At 25.3% G+C, this 17203-nt stretch overlaps 2 protein-coding genes across 2 annotated transcripts; one reads left to right on the top strand and one right to left on the bottom strand.

The window, feature by feature from the left end:
- Positions 1-1077: 1077 nt before the first annotated feature.
- Positions 1078-10574, bottom strand: LOC129984020 (ADP-ribosylation factor 6-like). Its single transcript, XM_056093773.1, has 5 exons — positions 10448-10574; positions 8536-8620; positions 7688-7791; positions 6475-6673; positions 1078-1495 (listed from the first exon to the last, which is right to left on the bottom strand). Exons 2-5 carry the CDS (start codon positions 8615-8617, stop codon positions 1353-1355), a joined length of 528 nt encoding a protein of 175 aa, XP_055949748.1. The 5' UTR covers positions 8618-8620; positions 10448-10574; the 3' UTR covers positions 1078-1352.
- A 224-nt stretch (positions 10575-10798) lies between these two features.
- Positions 10799-16026, top strand: LOC129984495 (NADH dehydrogenase [ubiquinone] 1 alpha subcomplex subunit 11-like). Its single transcript, XM_056094387.1, has 4 exons — positions 10799-11027; positions 12519-12614; positions 13591-13710; positions 15734-16026. Exons 1-4 carry the CDS (start codon positions 10907-10909, stop codon positions 15919-15921), a joined length of 525 nt encoding a protein of 174 aa, XP_055950362.1. The 5' UTR covers positions 10799-10906; the 3' UTR covers positions 15922-16026.
- Positions 16027-17203: the final 1177 nt, after the last annotated feature.

Here is a 17203-nt window from a genome sequence, read left to right as displayed (position 1 = left end):
CAATAGTAAGTATAAGAATTCAAATATTAAAATAAATATTCAATTTATATAATGCAAAAATTTACTTTCCACCAATAAATTTTTCATAAAAAATGTTTTATAAAAGTTTTATTATCTGAATCTATCACATATAAATGTTAGCTGCTTCTTTGGATCAATAAAATTTCTTTGGATAAAAAGCAGATATATATATATCAAACTCTCATAGCAAATACCATATACAAAACGGGAGGAAAGCAAGCTTTATTCACTATATTTGTATTGACTGATGAAAATTCATTTTAAAAATTAATCTTTCTTAATCATGTTTCTAAACTACATCACATGGGGAAAAAAGTTTAAATATTATAGAAATAATCTTAAGCATTATCATGAATTAAGATAACAGAGTAAAATACCTAAGCCTATTTTTGGAGAAACCTTTTTCTAAAAATACAGGTAAACTTAATACACAACAATTTATATTCCAAGTGTAGTTTTTTTTTTAAAATTAAAGAGGCATCAATAATCAAAGTTGACCAAAACTTCGCAAATGATTCATAGAAATCGATTTAAATAACAACATATGCTATTCATTAACAAATTTAAATGTGAAACAACGCTTTTATACATAAAAAGGTAGAGTTATGAGAAAATGCACTTTAAATAAAATGAATAAAAATGCAATAAACTAAATTTAAATAACTTTTTTTAATTACTAGTTTAACCATTTCAAAAGTTTCTAAAAACTAAATCAATTTTATCACAGCAGTTGTTTATATTTTATTTCATATTTTTACAGAATCATTCACTTCACAAAAATATCTCATGATTGTATATTTAAAGAGAAACTATAATAAGCATCATTCTACTTAAATATTTTAATTAATATAACAAAGAAATTTAATTCTTGAATCAAAGAATTTTTAAAATTCAAAAATCAATAAAATTATAATTTCTTTTAAAAAAAATCTTTAAAATTTATGATGTAAAAATGGAAAGCATTAGGAAAAAAAAAATAATAATTAATAACTACTTATAAAAAGATTACATAATCATAAATTTTAAACATAATATATTGATAATGAAACCCTTTAGTAAATATATAATGATAAACTAAAATAGTAAGATATCAAAATGTTACAAAAATAGCAAAATAAAGCTATATTTATCATGAAAGAAATTAAAGATACTAAATAGAATTTCAAACTAAAAGAATATTATTCATAACGTCTGTACAATAACAATGGGAGAGAAATACAAATATTGCTTCCTCATCAAACTGAAACCTCTCCATAAATAGGCTTATCACAGGAAGAAATATATAATCTCCTTTATAATATGAGGAATAATTTATTTTAAACTAGCTTTCTTCAAGACTTATTATTTGCAGTAAGCCACATTAGACCTTCATAGAGACCATCACCGGTTGTAGCACATGAAGGTTGAACATACCATACACGATCTTGTATTCTAGTAAGACCTAATTTCTCCTGCACTTCATGAGGTTTCATAGCTATCAAAAGAAAAATAAAATTATAATCAACACATATCATAGAAAAAGTAAAATAAAATGATTTTTAAATTATATAATTAAACTAAAATATAAATATTTAAATTAAAAAAAATAGGATTAATGAATTTAATAATAAAATATACTATAACAATGTAATATGTATTATAAGAATGTAACAATTTTAAAAGCTATTGTTTATACATGTAATGATATTTTTAAATCTAATTTAAATATTAATTCATTTCAAAATTTTTATCTTGATTTGGCCCATATTGACTTTATTCTAGGGTGTTCTCTTGCTTTTTGGTCCAGTTCCACCTTTTTTATTTAATTAATTCTACTCGAGCTCTGCAAAATTGTTTTAATCAGCAGGTTCTCATGCTCCGAGTGTGAGGATAACATTCTTTTAAAGATACCCATATTTCCCTTTCCTAAATCAACACATGTCAAAGAAATCCCAATCAAAATTTCATTATAAAATCACAGAAGGAAAAAGTTCTGTCTCTTTTCCCCTCTTGTGTCACGATGTGAACTGACATGTTTCTTACCACTTATTCTTGTACATAAATACCTTTGTACCTTTCATAAATGCTTGTACCTTTCATGATGGAATAAATCGAGTTTAAAACTATAAAAATCTCCTCTCCTTGACCATGCAACTGCTATAAAATATGTTTAAATATATATAAGAAATGATATCTCTGACTCTAAAAAAAAATCTTAATTTCCTAATTTTTATCTTAATTTAACCTATATTAACTTCATTCTAAAATGGTCTCTTATTTTCTGATCCAATTCCACCTTTTTTATTTAATTAATGCCACACAAGCTCTGTAAAGCTGCTTTCATCAGCATTTTTACATGCTCATAATGGAGGGATAAAAATCTGCCATGCTAAGCAAATTCTTTTAAAAGATATCTATATTTCTCTTTCCTAAGTCTAAACATGTCAAAGAAATCCCTATCAGAAACTTATAAAATTAAATCACTGGGGAAAATATTTCGCTCTCTTTTAAATCGTTGACAGACATACCTCATCGCTTCTTTCTTGTACATAAATTATGACTCCTGGCATGTAATAAAGTGAAGTTAAAAATTCCAAAGAGTCTTTTTTCTTTGGCCATGAAACTATTATAAAAATATATTTTTACGCACACACACACGCATGTAATGCTATCCTAATTAATTTCCTCATTTTTATCCTACTTTAGCCCATATTAACTTAATTCTAAAATGTTATCTTATTTCCTGAACCAATTCCACTTTTTTTTTGTTTAATTAATGCGACAGAAGCTCTGTAAAAATGCTTAAATCAGCGGTTCTCACACACCGAGTGAAGGGATAAAAATCTGTCAATCTAAACAAATTCTTTTAAAAAATACAATTTCCTTACCTAAATCATGTAAAGGAACTGTGTAAGGTGTGTTAAGAAATCCCTATATGAATCACAAAGTATATAACCATAGGGATAAATATTTTGTTCGCTCTTGTGTTGTAGATTGACATGCCTTGTCTGTGCTTCTTGTACATAAAATATGCCTCCCAGGATGCAATAAATGCAAAATTTTAAAATTTCATGTGTCTTTAATTAAGTTAAATGTAAAAATTTTAAAAAATTTAAGAGAAACTTTATTTACATCTCAAAAGTCAGGCTCTAGCCTCCGTTGTTATGGAAAAAACTAACTTGTAGGAGGAATTTTCTTTGAGAAAAAATTTGCGATACTTTCCCTATTGGCAACTTTTTTTATTTCCCCCCCACAACATTATGATATTTATTGTTCACATATGTTAGCTGAGTCCTGGGTGCTGTTAAGCATAAAAATCATGGTACTACAGACATTAATATTTTCGAAAACAGAAAATATCTTTGCTTTCGATCAATTTACTGCAGCAAATCACAAGATTTAAAAATTGATCTAGTGAATATATGCAACATTTTTGAATGAAAATAAGATTAATCTAAGTCCAGAACATTACTAAAACTATAACAGTACAATTTTGGAGTTGACCATGCATTTTACGAAATAGACTGATAAAAATTGTATGCATTCCATCAGTATCAATAAGTGCATGTGAAAGAAGTTTCAATACATTGCAAATTATTAAAAATGTTATTCTCACTAAAATAGCTCAAAATAGGCTTCAAAACAAAATGATCCTTAGATAGCACAAAAGTATATCCAGAAAATTAGATTTGTATTGCATAATGAAAAAGCCAAATTCAACTGCACTAACATTTTAAGGGCCAACTATCATTATGAGCTGGTTAATCTATTTCTTTTTTCAATTAAAATGTAATGAGTTGCCCATTTGTGGTTATGTCAGTTTGTAATATAATATTTATCTAATATAGTTTAAAAGATTTTTTTTTATTTTTACTTTCTTATATATGTAGTATAGAAAAAGTACTGTAATTGTCAAAAAAAAAAAAAAAAAAAAAAAAAATTAAACTTGAGATCTTGACAAAACTATGTTTCAGACTTCCTAAAGTTTAAAAAACATAATTTTGCCTTAATGTCGGTGAATCAGATACCTCAAAAAAGCTTTGGCATAGAAGGACGAAATTTGATATATTGTGAAACAAACAAACATTAAAACAAACTTGTACATTTCTATCAAATTTTGAATAAAATCCACCCACAGGAAGTCTATCTGTTCAGTTGTCGGAATATTATTTAATATTAATATGAAACAAAGAGAGCTAGAAAAATGACATTTAGTATATGAATTAATCTGAAATATAGATACCTATCATAATTTGGAAAAAAAAAAAAAAAAAAGGCCGTCAATGGAATAACCTTGTTTTTATCTGCATTTTCACAAGCATGTAAACGCAATAACTCAAAAAAAAAAAAAAAAAAAAAAAAAAAAAGCACAAATATATGAAATTTAACATATGATTTTGTGACTACAATTGGTTAGAAAAACCCATTTAAAACATAAATTCTATTTTTAGATATTATTAACTAAGCACTCTAAGGATTAATTATCAAAAAAAAAAAAAAAAAAAAAATGTCAAGGATCATAATTTCAATAAATATGCAAAATTCATGCCAAAGATCAATATTTTTTAACTACTGTTCATTAATGCCATGCAAGACATTCATGACTTTACCCAACATTATGCAAGGAAAGGAGAACATCTTTATCAGAAAGTATAGGGGAAAGCTTTGAGAAGACTAATCCCACTGGTTGTAATATGAAATGCACCACTCGGTATCAGGGCATGAACAAAAAATTATAAAATTCATTTGTGAATATTTAAATTAAATGCCTTTTCCATGCTTAAATACATCACATATGTTCTAATATCCTTACATGTAAAACTTTTCATATTAACATAGTAAAAAAAAATAAAAAATAAAAAAAAATTAATATGTGGTTTAAGGAAAGTTGCTGACATATGCAAATAACAAATTATAATTGAATTCAAAGATTTATACTTTCACCATCAGATTCTATTCTGTATTTTGTTTGAACATGAGTTAAATTTAAAATAGCTCCATTTACAAAAACAGAATTATGTCATTTGAGATTAACTCTTTCAGAGCAGAAGGTAATCATTTCATTTAAAACACGTACAACCAGAATAATAGGTGACATAGAAAAAAATTCTTTTAAGTATTCTGATAATATTTTGCATTAACTTTAACTTAACTTAAATTTTTTTACAATCTAAAATAATAACTATTAAGAATGTTCAAATGTTTTTTCAGTCGCAACAAGTTTGGTCCAGTCATATTTGGTACTGCTGCTTCAGAATAACCATCCCAATTAAGTAACTGGTTTTATCTAATCTTGGTTAACTTTTTTTATTATTTTTTTTCTCTTGATATATCTGGTAAACAAAGTTTTATGATTAACCTTTTGATTTATTACTTACAATGTGCAGGGAAACATAAAAAAAAAAAAAGAATGTTTTCTTGGATTTTCCCCAGTTTTTTTCTCCCTCAAAATTAAGCATTTTTAATTAGCTGAAAAAATATTTTCAAATTCAAACATATTTCATAACACTAGGCACTCTAAGTAAGTAGCAAGTCAGAAGAATATAAATAAAATTATTTAAAATATCTATAATATTTTCATTTAATAAAAATGATAACACAAAAGATACAATAATTTCTATATATCAGAAAAAAAGTTTTTAATGAATTAAAAAATTACTAAAGTGTCAAGAAATCTTCATTAAAAATTTCCTTATACTTCCTAATTTTTGTGTGCAAAATCTGAAGAAAAACAACCAAGTAACTAATATTTTTATAAAACTATTTTTCAATTTTGCTGTTACTTACTTATACACAAGAAGATAATATTAAAAATCTTGCTCTATCTTAATTTTTCCCAGGAGGTTACAGCTACTAACTTAAGATACAAAATAATAAATAAAGGGAGTGCAGAATTAATGTAAGATTTGAATTTACCATTATTCGTGTTTTCATTGTTGAATAATATTTAAAAAATAATGATAGTCTTGTGGCTACAGTTACAAAATTTGAGAATTTGTGCCCTAGATCATGTGATTGAATACCATTGAATTTCTTTTTTGGGGTTATTTGAAGTCAAAGTTCTATGCTACAAGCATCTGTGCACTGAAGAAGGAAATTAAATGCTGTATCAATGAAATTCAGCCAGATATTTGCAGAATGGTTATAGAAAATTTTGACAAAAGAGAAAGAATGTGCAACAAAGCCATGGAGGTTATTTGCCTTACATGGTATTCCATACATAACCTTATTCAGCATACTTCACGATTCAATAAAAATATAACACTTTAAAGAAAAAAACCTGTTTTCTTTATTTAATTCAAATCTTGTGCTAACACATTGTTTGCAATGCTCCATTTTTACTATTCCTAAACTATTTGTCAAATGGTTTTTAAAATAGTGTTGTCAATACTTCACTGCACAAATGGTGGCAAATTCAAATCTTGCATTAATTTTGGGATACCCTTTATATAAGCAATATGGGAATATACTTACCATTTGGTAAATCTTGCTTATTAGCAAAAATAAGAACAACAGCATCTCGCATTTCTCTATCATTGATTATTTTATGCAATTCTAACTTTGATTCTTCCATTCGTTCTCTATCTGCACAATCTACAACAAAAATTAATCCTTGTGTACCGGCATAATAATGTCTCCAAAGAGGTCGTATTTTATCTTGTCCACCAACATCCTAGAAAACATTCATAATCCATTAGACCCTTTTTTTTTTAAAAGCTCGCATGATTAATAAAGAATTATATAAATTTATAAATCCTAAATAATTCACTACTATGGTAAACAAAAGTTTAAAATAATTAAAAAAAGACAAAATATATAATTTATAAATAAGATAAAAAATGATTAAAAAACAGTTAATTTTCAAATAAATTTGTCTGATGCTTGAAGATTAGAATTTGAACAGGTTTTAATGCAGATAAATATTACATAAAGCTAAGAAAATATTATTACAATCTTTGTGAAATAAATAGTTTTTCACTAACTTTACAGTAGTAAAGAAATAAACCTAATTTAAATCTAGTCTAATACAGCAATTTGTTAAATATAGCTTAATTACACGGGAAAGCATTTAATTTTCAAGAATTTGGTAGCAAACATTGCTAAACTTAACACATTAGCAACAATTCTGATAAATTTGAGGGAAAAAAAAACAAAAAAAACAACAACATTAATATTCATGTTGGTACAATTAGCTATTGAGCAAGAGAAACAAGAGAAAAAATTATCACTGCAGATAAATATTAAGTTCTAAATAGATAAGTTGAGTCAATTTTAATGTAAAGATGAAAATAAAATAAAAAAAAATCTATTCACTTTAAGAGTTTTAAATTATATTAAGGCATGCATACAAAATAAACTATAGAAATATTACCAAAACATAAAATATGCCATTTTTATTTTGAATATATTAATAAATTTTAATAGTGACTCAAAGCTTTGATATTTTATAATCACTAAAGCATTAAACATATTAAAATATCAAATATTTGGCAAAATGTAATTCAGAAATATACAGCTTTTAAGAAGAAGGTGAAAAAAGGCCCCATTTGAAATACTATGACATTAGTTATATAAAAGCATTAAACAATTTTTTAAAATAAGAACAGTTAAAGTATGCTTTGTTTTCATCAATAAGATAATACTTTTTTCTTTCTTTAATCAGAGAATGAAAGGTTTTTCAACTTACCCAAACATTAAATCTAACATTTTTATATGTAACTGTTTCAACATTAAATCCAACTGTTGGAATAGTGGTAACAGACTGTCCAAGTTTCAGTTTATATAGAACAGCTTTCTTAAATTAAGGAATTTTTCACATTATACTTCAATCATTTCTTAAAATTAATCAGCAAGAAAATAAAGCCTAGACTAAAATGTAATAATATAACAAATATAAATAAAAAATAAAATAAACATAGCAGAAATTTAAACATATTTTATTGTTAATAATTTACAATAAAGGGGAAAGATCACTAAACTTGAATAAGCAATAATTTTAAATGGAAAATTTCAGTTTCGGAAGAATAAATTCAATTTAAAAAAAGTAATTATCAGTACTTGATCAAGTATATCAGTATACTGTGGGGGCTTTATGTTCAGAACAAATTAATTAAACATTCTACTGGAATATTTTATATATAAGCAATGAATATATTTGGATAGTAAATCATAAGATTTGTAACATTACATCTACTGATACTCGTTAGCACTGCCAAAAGTGAAGTACATACCCCTTTTCTCTATTATGTAGTTATCAAAATACTATATAAATAATTTTGAAAACAGGAAATATATTATTTTACAAAATAACACAACATAATTTTAGAACTATATCTTGGGGGTGGGGAATGATTTTTGCAAACATTAGGGAGAAGTTAGTTTAAAGGAGAAAAGCATTTTTAAAAAGTACTACTTTATATGATTAATAGAATTAAATGATTTCAGGCATTCTCCTATATATTAATAGAAAAAATTAACGATTTGTTTACATTAAAAAATGCAATAAAAATAAAATGTTTTTAATAAAAAGGATACTTGTTTTTCCTGCAGCATCTAAACCAAGCATTAATATTCTCATTTCTTTGTTACCAAATATTTTGGATAGTATCTTGCCCATGATCTGAAACATGACAAAGAAGAAAAAATTAAAATAAGGATCTTTCGATTAATTTTATGAAATAGCATAATTACCACTAACAGAGTTGTTGCCACTCAAATCTGGAAAAAAAAAAAATTCCTGTGTTTCCTTTGTATATACACAGAATTGGACATTCACTTTTCACATAATACTGCACTGTTTTTCAATAAGTATGAATTTAAACATTAATAGTAGGTCTAATTCTTTCTTAAATATTAAACTTTCATACGTAAAAATTACTTATAGATTAAAATATACGTAAAAATAATGCACAAATAAAAACAATTTTTAAATTTTTCCATTATAAGATAGATTAAAACTTCCATCAATTGTATATGGAATTACTATTATTATTTTCTTCAGCATACACCCATCATACACAGGGTAACTGACAGGTCGGGAGAGTAAAATTATAAAAAAAATTATTAGAGTATTTAGTTTCAGTGGGGGCAAATCTTAATCATTTATAGGTAAAATATCTGTAAGATTCATAAAGGAATGGTTAAATAGAGTAAAGAAAATTATTGAATCAAATAAATAATAATAATAATAATAATAAAATGTGTTCACTAAAATTACATAGTAGGCAATTTTTATGCTGCCTATAGAAATATAGAAAAGAATATAGAGGGGATAACGTAATGGAAAAAGTAAAATGTACAATAATTGTCAAATAATAAAAAAAATATGCATTATATATTAAAATTCCTTGATATTTGAAATTATGAAAGTTTTTTTTTATATAAAAAAAGATGATATACACTTTAGATTTATTGACCTAAAATAAAAAGAGTGGGTATTTTTGTATTAACTGCATGCCACTGGCAAATATTAATTATGAAAGAGTCTATTAACATAAGATCTTTAGGGACAAATCATTGGCATGCAATAAATACACAAGAATCAAATAGTATGATAAACTGTTCTCTCTTATTATTGTAATAAGTTTCTAATATATTTAAAACATGTTCAGCAAAATTCCTCTGTTTTTAAGAATTTTCAATTATTTAAAAAGGAAATATGATAATTAAAACAATTAAAAAAAGTAAATAATATGATTTTCTCATGCAAAATTATTTTAGATTTATTTTCAATATTAATAATGGATAAGTTACTTTTTTTCATTTGATAATGTTTTACTTTTGATATCTACAGAAACTCAAGAGTTATTGAAGCTTTCAAAATATTTTCCTCTTTTAAGGAATGTATAATCGGTAATTAGGAAGAGTCCTTTCTTATCATATTGACAAGAACTTCAATCATACAAATTTCCGCTTGCTTTTATTATTATTAGCTGAAAAAAAAATACACGAGAACCATAGATTAAATATATATATATGCCTATAAAGAAGAGCTAATATATAAAAGAAGATATCAAATGTCGAACGATGTTTAGAAAACATTACCACTTCTCAAAAAATATTATTAGTGCCTTTCTTTCATGCAAAATAAAAGATATACATATACATTAGATATTATTACAATTAATAAATTACCTTACTAATAAAATTTAAAGTTTAACCTGTTTTAAAATTACAAATTAATGCAATTAAATATTTGACTCTGATTTTTTAATAAAATTTTTTCCAATAAAATATAATAGCATTTTAATGAGAAATGCACAATAATTCTTTTTGTGATAAAAAATAATAACGGAAGTATAGACTTTTGATACTCTATAGCTATCAATGAATAAAACAATACGAGAATGTAAATTATTTTGTTTATGAGAACGGCCCAATTAATGCCGAGAAATAAATATTATCCAAATAAAAATAGTAAAGCAAAAAAATTTTGTAAATTATATACCTTTACGTTGATGCGCTATTATACCACTTAATCCTTATTGAAATGCACAACTAAAAATCATTCTCATACAAAATTATCCTAATTTGAAACGGAAGAAAAGACAAACATTTTTAAAAAACAATATACCACTTCAAAACGAAACATAAGCATTGTTGCCAATATATCCTTCTTAATTTCTCAATGATATGAAAGATATTTAAAAACTTTTAAAGTTTATTATTAAATCAGAAAATGATTCAGAAACTTAATTTGAATATTTAAATATGGCAGTCGAGCTGATGATTAAATAAAATTAGCAAGATACATAGACGATAAATTTATCTAGAACTTTGATTTGTTGTTTAAAATTTGGCAACTCGAAACTAAACTGTGCAAAACATTGCCCTTGAGGCAGTTTGTTTCATAGTTTATTAATTTTATTATGAACTAATAACTGTTTGAAAGCCGAAATATTTTACAATGGTTATTCATACCAAGAAATTTAAAGACTATGTCCATTATTATGATTTTTTCGCCACCCCTGATGGCCAAGATTGCTTACCAAAAACTTATTACTACACGAAGTATGGAGCTATTGGAGGTAAATAAAACCGATTACAATCGAAGATAGAACATTTATTTATTTATTGATTTTTGCAAACGATTATTTTTGAATATTCTGTTAATTTGACGTCAGATTTTTCACATGCTCAGTTTATTTCAGATATTTACTCGTCTTTTCATGTTGTTGTAAATAGGAAGAATTTTCGAATATTAATAAAACCAGTCTTTTCAAATTTCGTTTGAATATGATGTGATATTTCATGATTTAACTGCTATCATTAATCTTTATTTATTTGAAAAACAATATAAGAAACTGCTTAAAATGAGTTTTTCTTTTTGTTGTTGAATTATGATAATGTTTACTATTTTAAAATGATGATGCTTTTTAAACTCTATAACTAGGATTGAGTGATACAAAAGATTCTTATAAGGAATACGAATGAATAAGAACTTTGATTAAATTTGTTTAAAGAAATTATTGATAAAAATTATCCAAAGCATTGAACTTTGTTAATTAATGTTCAGATGTTGGCTGTTTAAAATACTGTAATTATCGAAGATTGTAGCTCAAAAAATGTTCAAAAATGTTAAAGATTGAAGGATTAGCTAATACAGATGCATTAGTAAAAGGATTAGCTAAGATACAGATGCATTAGTAAAATGAAGATATAACGTTCTTGAAATATTTTTTTTTATTAATGTCATAAAATTTGAAATTCAAAACTATTTTACAAATGAGCTATAGATAGTTCAGAAGAGATAGATTGTAATGAAGCAGTTGATAATGCCATCGATCAGTAAGTCTCTAATATCAGTAATTGTATTTGCTGGTACTTCAGAATAGACCATTGAACAGAAACTTCATTAAGAATATAAATATTGATGAATTAGATTGTCCACCTTTAAATATTGCTGTTTTTTCTTTTTAATTAATTTCATATATTAAAAGAAATAACTGCTCTTAAAATTTGTTATTTTTCTCTCCTATTTGCATTTTTTTTTTTTTTTTTTTTTTTTTTTTTTTTGTTGTTGTTGTAACTAAAAGTCCTGTAGAATATTAACTGAATCATGAAATATATTTAATGCTAATACACTTTTATAATATTTTTATGCCTATATTTAGAATATTAAATTACTTGAATTTTCCATCATTTCATCTTATATGCCAAAGCTGCTCAAATTCAAGAAATCACAAGTGGGTAATTTGATAAATGGGCAATCATAATGAACAGGACAGTCACAAGGTTCTGAAACAGTACACCTGGAATTTTCCTTCAGAATATGGAATTTCAAATATGTTGCTGTTGAAAATTTGACAATATGGATTTAATTTGTATATCTATCAAAATTCAGTAATATGTTGGTCCCACTGTAGAAGCAATTTCTTGAATGCATTCATTATTATACAGTCATAGGTTTTTTATTTGCTTTTAAATTAATTTATAATTATAATTAAAGTAAAATTGCTTGATGTACTAGATTTCATTTTTATGTTGTATGTTTATAAAGTTTATTTTTCTTCATTTAGGGGCTATATTTTCAATATATGAAATGGCTCTAGTTTCCAGACCAACAACATTTTACAGTACAGTCGCCAGATTTGGGCATTTTACATTTCCATTTGGTAAGAATTTTCAATATGAATTGCATGCATATTACTTATATTATAATTTAAAATATCCAGCTCTTTGTTTTCAAAAATATATAAACTTGATTTTTTTTATTAAATTTGTCTGTTGAAAATTTTATCATTGATTTTATATTAGGAAAATGAATTAAAAATTTAGTTTGCATTTCTTGATGCAAAATAACTATTTTAATAACTTTTAAACTATGTATATATAAGCACATATTTAATCTTTTGATGTCTAATGGAAAACATATATGTTCTACTCATGTTTTTAAATTACTATTTGAATAAAATTTAATTTTAAATGTGTCACGTAGAATGCTGAATATATTTTCCTCCCACAAGTCATTTCTTGCTGATGATTTTTATATTGTATTCTATTATATATTCCTATTTATATTTGTGCTTATTATTTTTGATTATTAAGAAGCATCACACATTTTTTTTTGTAGTAAATATTGATTATACTGGTACTTTTCTGTTGATTGATAGTAGTCTTCACCAAGCTAAGGTATTGGTACTAGTTGTTAGAAACATTATGAACTGTAGCCAAATTAACAGTATATTGTAAATGGCCTCAGATTTTAACATGCGAGTGCTGAAAAAACTTTATTTATTATTACATTAATGATTTCTATAATTTCCATGCATAATGTTTGTTAGATTTTTCATTTTAGTTATTGAATTGTAATTTGAATGTCTTAATCTTGTAATTATTTTTTTTTTCAGATTTGGTTCAAAGTATTGTTTTCTTGTAAAAATCAAAATTTAATGGAAATTAATAATGTACTAATAATTAAGTTACGAGTAGATTAAAATATTGTATTGTTATCCGTGATATACAATTAAACAAAATTTCTAAACTAACATTAAAAAATGAGTGAAAAATTTCATGTTATAAGCATGAAAGAACTTAAATGAAAGTAATCTTATATTCTGTTTTAGAAATGATGTAAAATGTGTTTTTCAGCTGGCATGGGATTTGTCTTTGGTTCCTCGATATGTATCCTTGGACAGATGAGGAAGAAGGACGATACTGTCAACCATTTCATTGGAGGTGCACTGGCCGGAGCAGTTTGGGGGTTGAAATGTAAGTATTGATGCGAAATCTCCATTTATTCTAATTATTAAATAATTGAAAATTAAGTATTGGCATAAAGAATGCATTCTACTATCCTTAAAGCAATAAAGTGGGTCTTCCAATAGAGTTAATTAAATTTTAAAGTTAAATTTTTCTTTTATTGAGATTTTAATAATAGGATTAGAAGTAATTTGTTAGTGCTATGAATTGTTTTCATTATATATACACCATAATAACCAGTTTATTTAATTTTATATTTAAGAAATAAATACATCTGTAATCAAATGCAATTTCTCTTTTAGTGTTTTTAATCTTTAGTAAAAATGTAGTGAAAAAAGTATACATTTCTTCATAAAAAGAAAAATCTTTAGAATAGACTGAATTTTCATATAATTTTGATTGCTTTCTTTTACAATTGTGCAATAACAGTCTGCAGTTTTTTTTGTCATACAATTTAAATTGTAATTTCAGAAATGTTAGAAAGGGATATACATGCTTTTCAGCTGTGGAGAAATAATAATAATCTAAAGTAATTTCAATAAAGCAGTAATTTTAATAAACAATATACAGTACTTAGAATATAAAATTATACATCCGCAACAAAACAGCAGAATTCACATTTGAATCATCAATTTGAAGAAGAGAACACAAACCAAAATATAGAGGATTTTCCCCCTTTCACCAAATTTCTAATATATAGTTGCTGATTATTAGCAGTAAAAGAAGGAGAAAAAGCTAATTAACGAACTACTTATGTAAAAATCTTATTAAAAATTTGATTTCAAAAAAAGTCATAATGTAATTGTTTATTTTTTCCTTTGAGCTGATGACTCATAAAACATGCACACATTTTTAAAAAAATGATTGTATATATATATATATATTTATGTATATGTAAAATTTAATTTAATCCTAATTAATTTCCAAAGTTTTATCTTAATTCAGCTCATATAAACTTCACTCCAAATTATTCTCTTATTTCCAGATCCAATTCCACCTTTTTATTTAATTAATGCAACAGAAGCTCTATAAAACTGGTGACATCAACAAGTTCCCACATTCAGAGTGAAGGGATAAAAAATTGTCAAGCCAAGTTCATTCTTTTAAAAGATCCCTATTTTTCCTAAGATCCCTAAAATTCCCTTACCTAACTCAACCCGTGTATGAAAATCCTTATCGAAATCTCACAGTATATAATCACGAGGATAAATTTTTCATTAGCTTTTCCTCGTTTAGCTCTTGTGTCATTCTGTATTGATGTGCTTATCGTTTCTGCTTGTACATAAATCATGTCTCCTGGGATGGAATAAAACGGGAGGGAAAAACAACAACCCCAAAGTGTCTTCCCCATCTTCGGCCACAATTCTGCTTAAAAAATTATATTTACGCACACACATACATGATGTATGATTTTATTTGAAGATATATTCTTGTAAAATTCTGCAGATACACCAAGACTTTAAAGTATTTTTGATTATTAACTGAATGAATTTAACTAATGAAAATCTTAACATTAATCTTAAGAAATCTTAACATTAAAAAATTATTTTTTCAACTTAATCAAAATAATTTTGAATTATAGATGATATTTTAATATTGTGTTAATTTAAGATACCACAGAAACAATTTGAATGACTGTCAGTATAAATTAAAGTATTCAAATTAACCAAAGTTCTATGTGTATTTCTTGTACTGATTGGAATTTTATGAATGAAATATTTACAGTATGAATTATGTACAGTATTGAAGGAGGAAATATTTTTTCGTCGAATAAAATACAAATCACACAGATCATGAGTATGAATGCATTTGATAATAGTGGAAAGCATTGTGTGCAATGATTTAGTGATTAGAATCTTTTTTATACCAGAATTACTAGTTGGCATTTAAAAATACATTATTTATATTTAACTTTAAGTATGCAATAATTTTTTTATAATTAAAAAAATTTCAACTGTTTTTTTTTTTTTTTTTTTTTTTACTATTTTGTTATATCTGAAGTATTCAAAGAGTTTTCATTTATTTTTTACAGATAACAGAATTCAAACTGGTCATGTGATGGGGTTATTTGTTGGATTTATGGCTGCATACTTTAAATATTTCCATGTGCACAATATTCCATTGTTCAATATGAGAGGACCTGAAACTATCAGAAGTGACCCAAGATACGATTTTACCATCAAAGTATATGATGATCCAGGGCGACCCATTGAAGCTTAAAAATTAGGAATGATAAATTATTATTTCTTCGAATTAGATTTAAAATAAACATTTTCACTTTGTTTTTTAGTGATGGTGATGCTAATAAAAAATGTAAATATGAAATTTGAATTCTTTTTGAGTTGGTATAACTTCAACAAAATAAAATTGGAATGTGTGCTAATACATTATTCACTTACAAAACTGATTAGTTAATTTTAAAAACAAAATTGTTTCAAAAACTGTAAACAGTATTGGAATATTTAAGGAATATATTTTTAGGGGAAACTGATTGGAACTTTCTAGATATTGTAAATCAGATTTCAGATTTTTTTTTCAGCCTTGATTAATTATATGTTTGATTAGAATAAATATCTATTTTATTTAAAACTTTCAATTTCATTTGTACTAATATATCATTTAAAAATGTCATTCAAAGAATACATGCCACCCCATCCCATCCCTCTTATGCAATAAAATTTTGTATGATGCTTTGCACTATAAAGAGTCCTATTTTTACTTTCTTTAAAAATGAAGGTAAAAAATATGATTAATAGAAAAATTTAGTACCAACTGAGTGAGCTGTTGATTTAAGTATTAAAATACCTTGTCAACTTTTAAACTAATTTTCTGTAATGTTTGCTAAATAGTAATGAAATATAAGTAGCTTTAACAATGCAACTTGATGTGGACAATCTGGAAATGTAAAAAATGTTTTGATGATCAGAAAATTATATCAAAAAATAGATTCAGTACATTCTTCTTTCACATCATTTAGGAGAATAGTGCGAATGTTTTGGGAATCGTAGTCAAATGCCTTTAAATATTATTTTAAAATTATGTTAGATTTCATGTTGGATTCCATGTTGCAACAATATTTAAGGAAAGAAGAGTTAGAAATTATCGAACACTTTGGAAAAACATGTAAATTTATCTCTACTTCTAATAAAGATAAGTGTGTTGGCACTCTGTAGAGCAGACTGTATGATCTACAGCTGCCAAATTTGAAACTTTTATATACTTTGGCGGGTGGGATGGGGTAGAAATGGGCTTCTCAAGGTGACTTTTTTTGGTATGATTTTAATTAATTAAAAGTTAAGCCCAGTTCTGGTGTTTTTTTCCTGATAACTTTCAAAAATAATATTGCACAGAAATAAACTTGACTCCATTTCAGAATTTAAAAATTGTCTTTTTAATGATACTAATTTATAAGCATGCAAATTTTTGCAATTTTTAATTATATATATATATATAGAGAGAGAGATAGATAGATTACATTATTGCTGTGAAATTCAAATCACTC

This window comes from Argiope bruennichi, chromosome 9 (assembly GCF_947563725.1).
Source record: "Argiope bruennichi chromosome 9, qqArgBrue1.1, whole genome shotgun sequence".
In the NCBI taxonomy this organism is placed as follows: domain Eukaryota; kingdom Metazoa; phylum Arthropoda; class Arachnida; order Araneae; family Araneidae; genus Argiope; species Argiope bruennichi.
The sequence above is the reverse complement of the archived record's forward strand: the minus strand, read 5'-3'. Positions and strand labels throughout refer to the sequence as shown.

What these genes read in the sequence shown, in the direction of transcription:
- LOC129984020 (XM_056093773.1), bottom strand. Translation starts at nt 8,617, where the DNA reads ATGGGCAAGATACTATCCAAAATATTTGGTAACAAAGAAATGAGAATA. An exon ending in AGATGCTGCAGGAAAAACAA is followed by an intron (nt 7,792 to 8,535) that starts GTATCCTTTTTA and finishes AATTTAAGAAAG; the next exon opens with CTGTTCTATATAAACTGAAA. An exon ending in TAAGCAAGATTTACCAAATG is followed by an intron (nt 1,496 to 6,474) that starts GTAAGTATATTC and finishes TTCTTTTGATAG; the next exon opens with CTATGAAACCTCATGAAGTG.
- LOC129984495 (XM_056094387.1), top strand. Translation starts at nt 10,907, where the DNA reads ATGGTTATTCATACCAAGAAATTTAAAGACTATGTCCATTATTATGAT. An exon ending in GAAGTATGGAGCTATTGGAG is followed by an intron (nt 11,028 to 12,518) that starts GTAAATAAAACC and finishes TTCTTCATTTAG; the next exon opens with GGGCTATATTTTCAATATAT. An exon ending in GCATTTTACATTTCCATTTG is followed by an intron (nt 12,615 to 13,590) that starts GTAAGAATTTTC and finishes TGTGTTTTTCAG; the next exon opens with CTGGCATGGGATTTGTCTTT.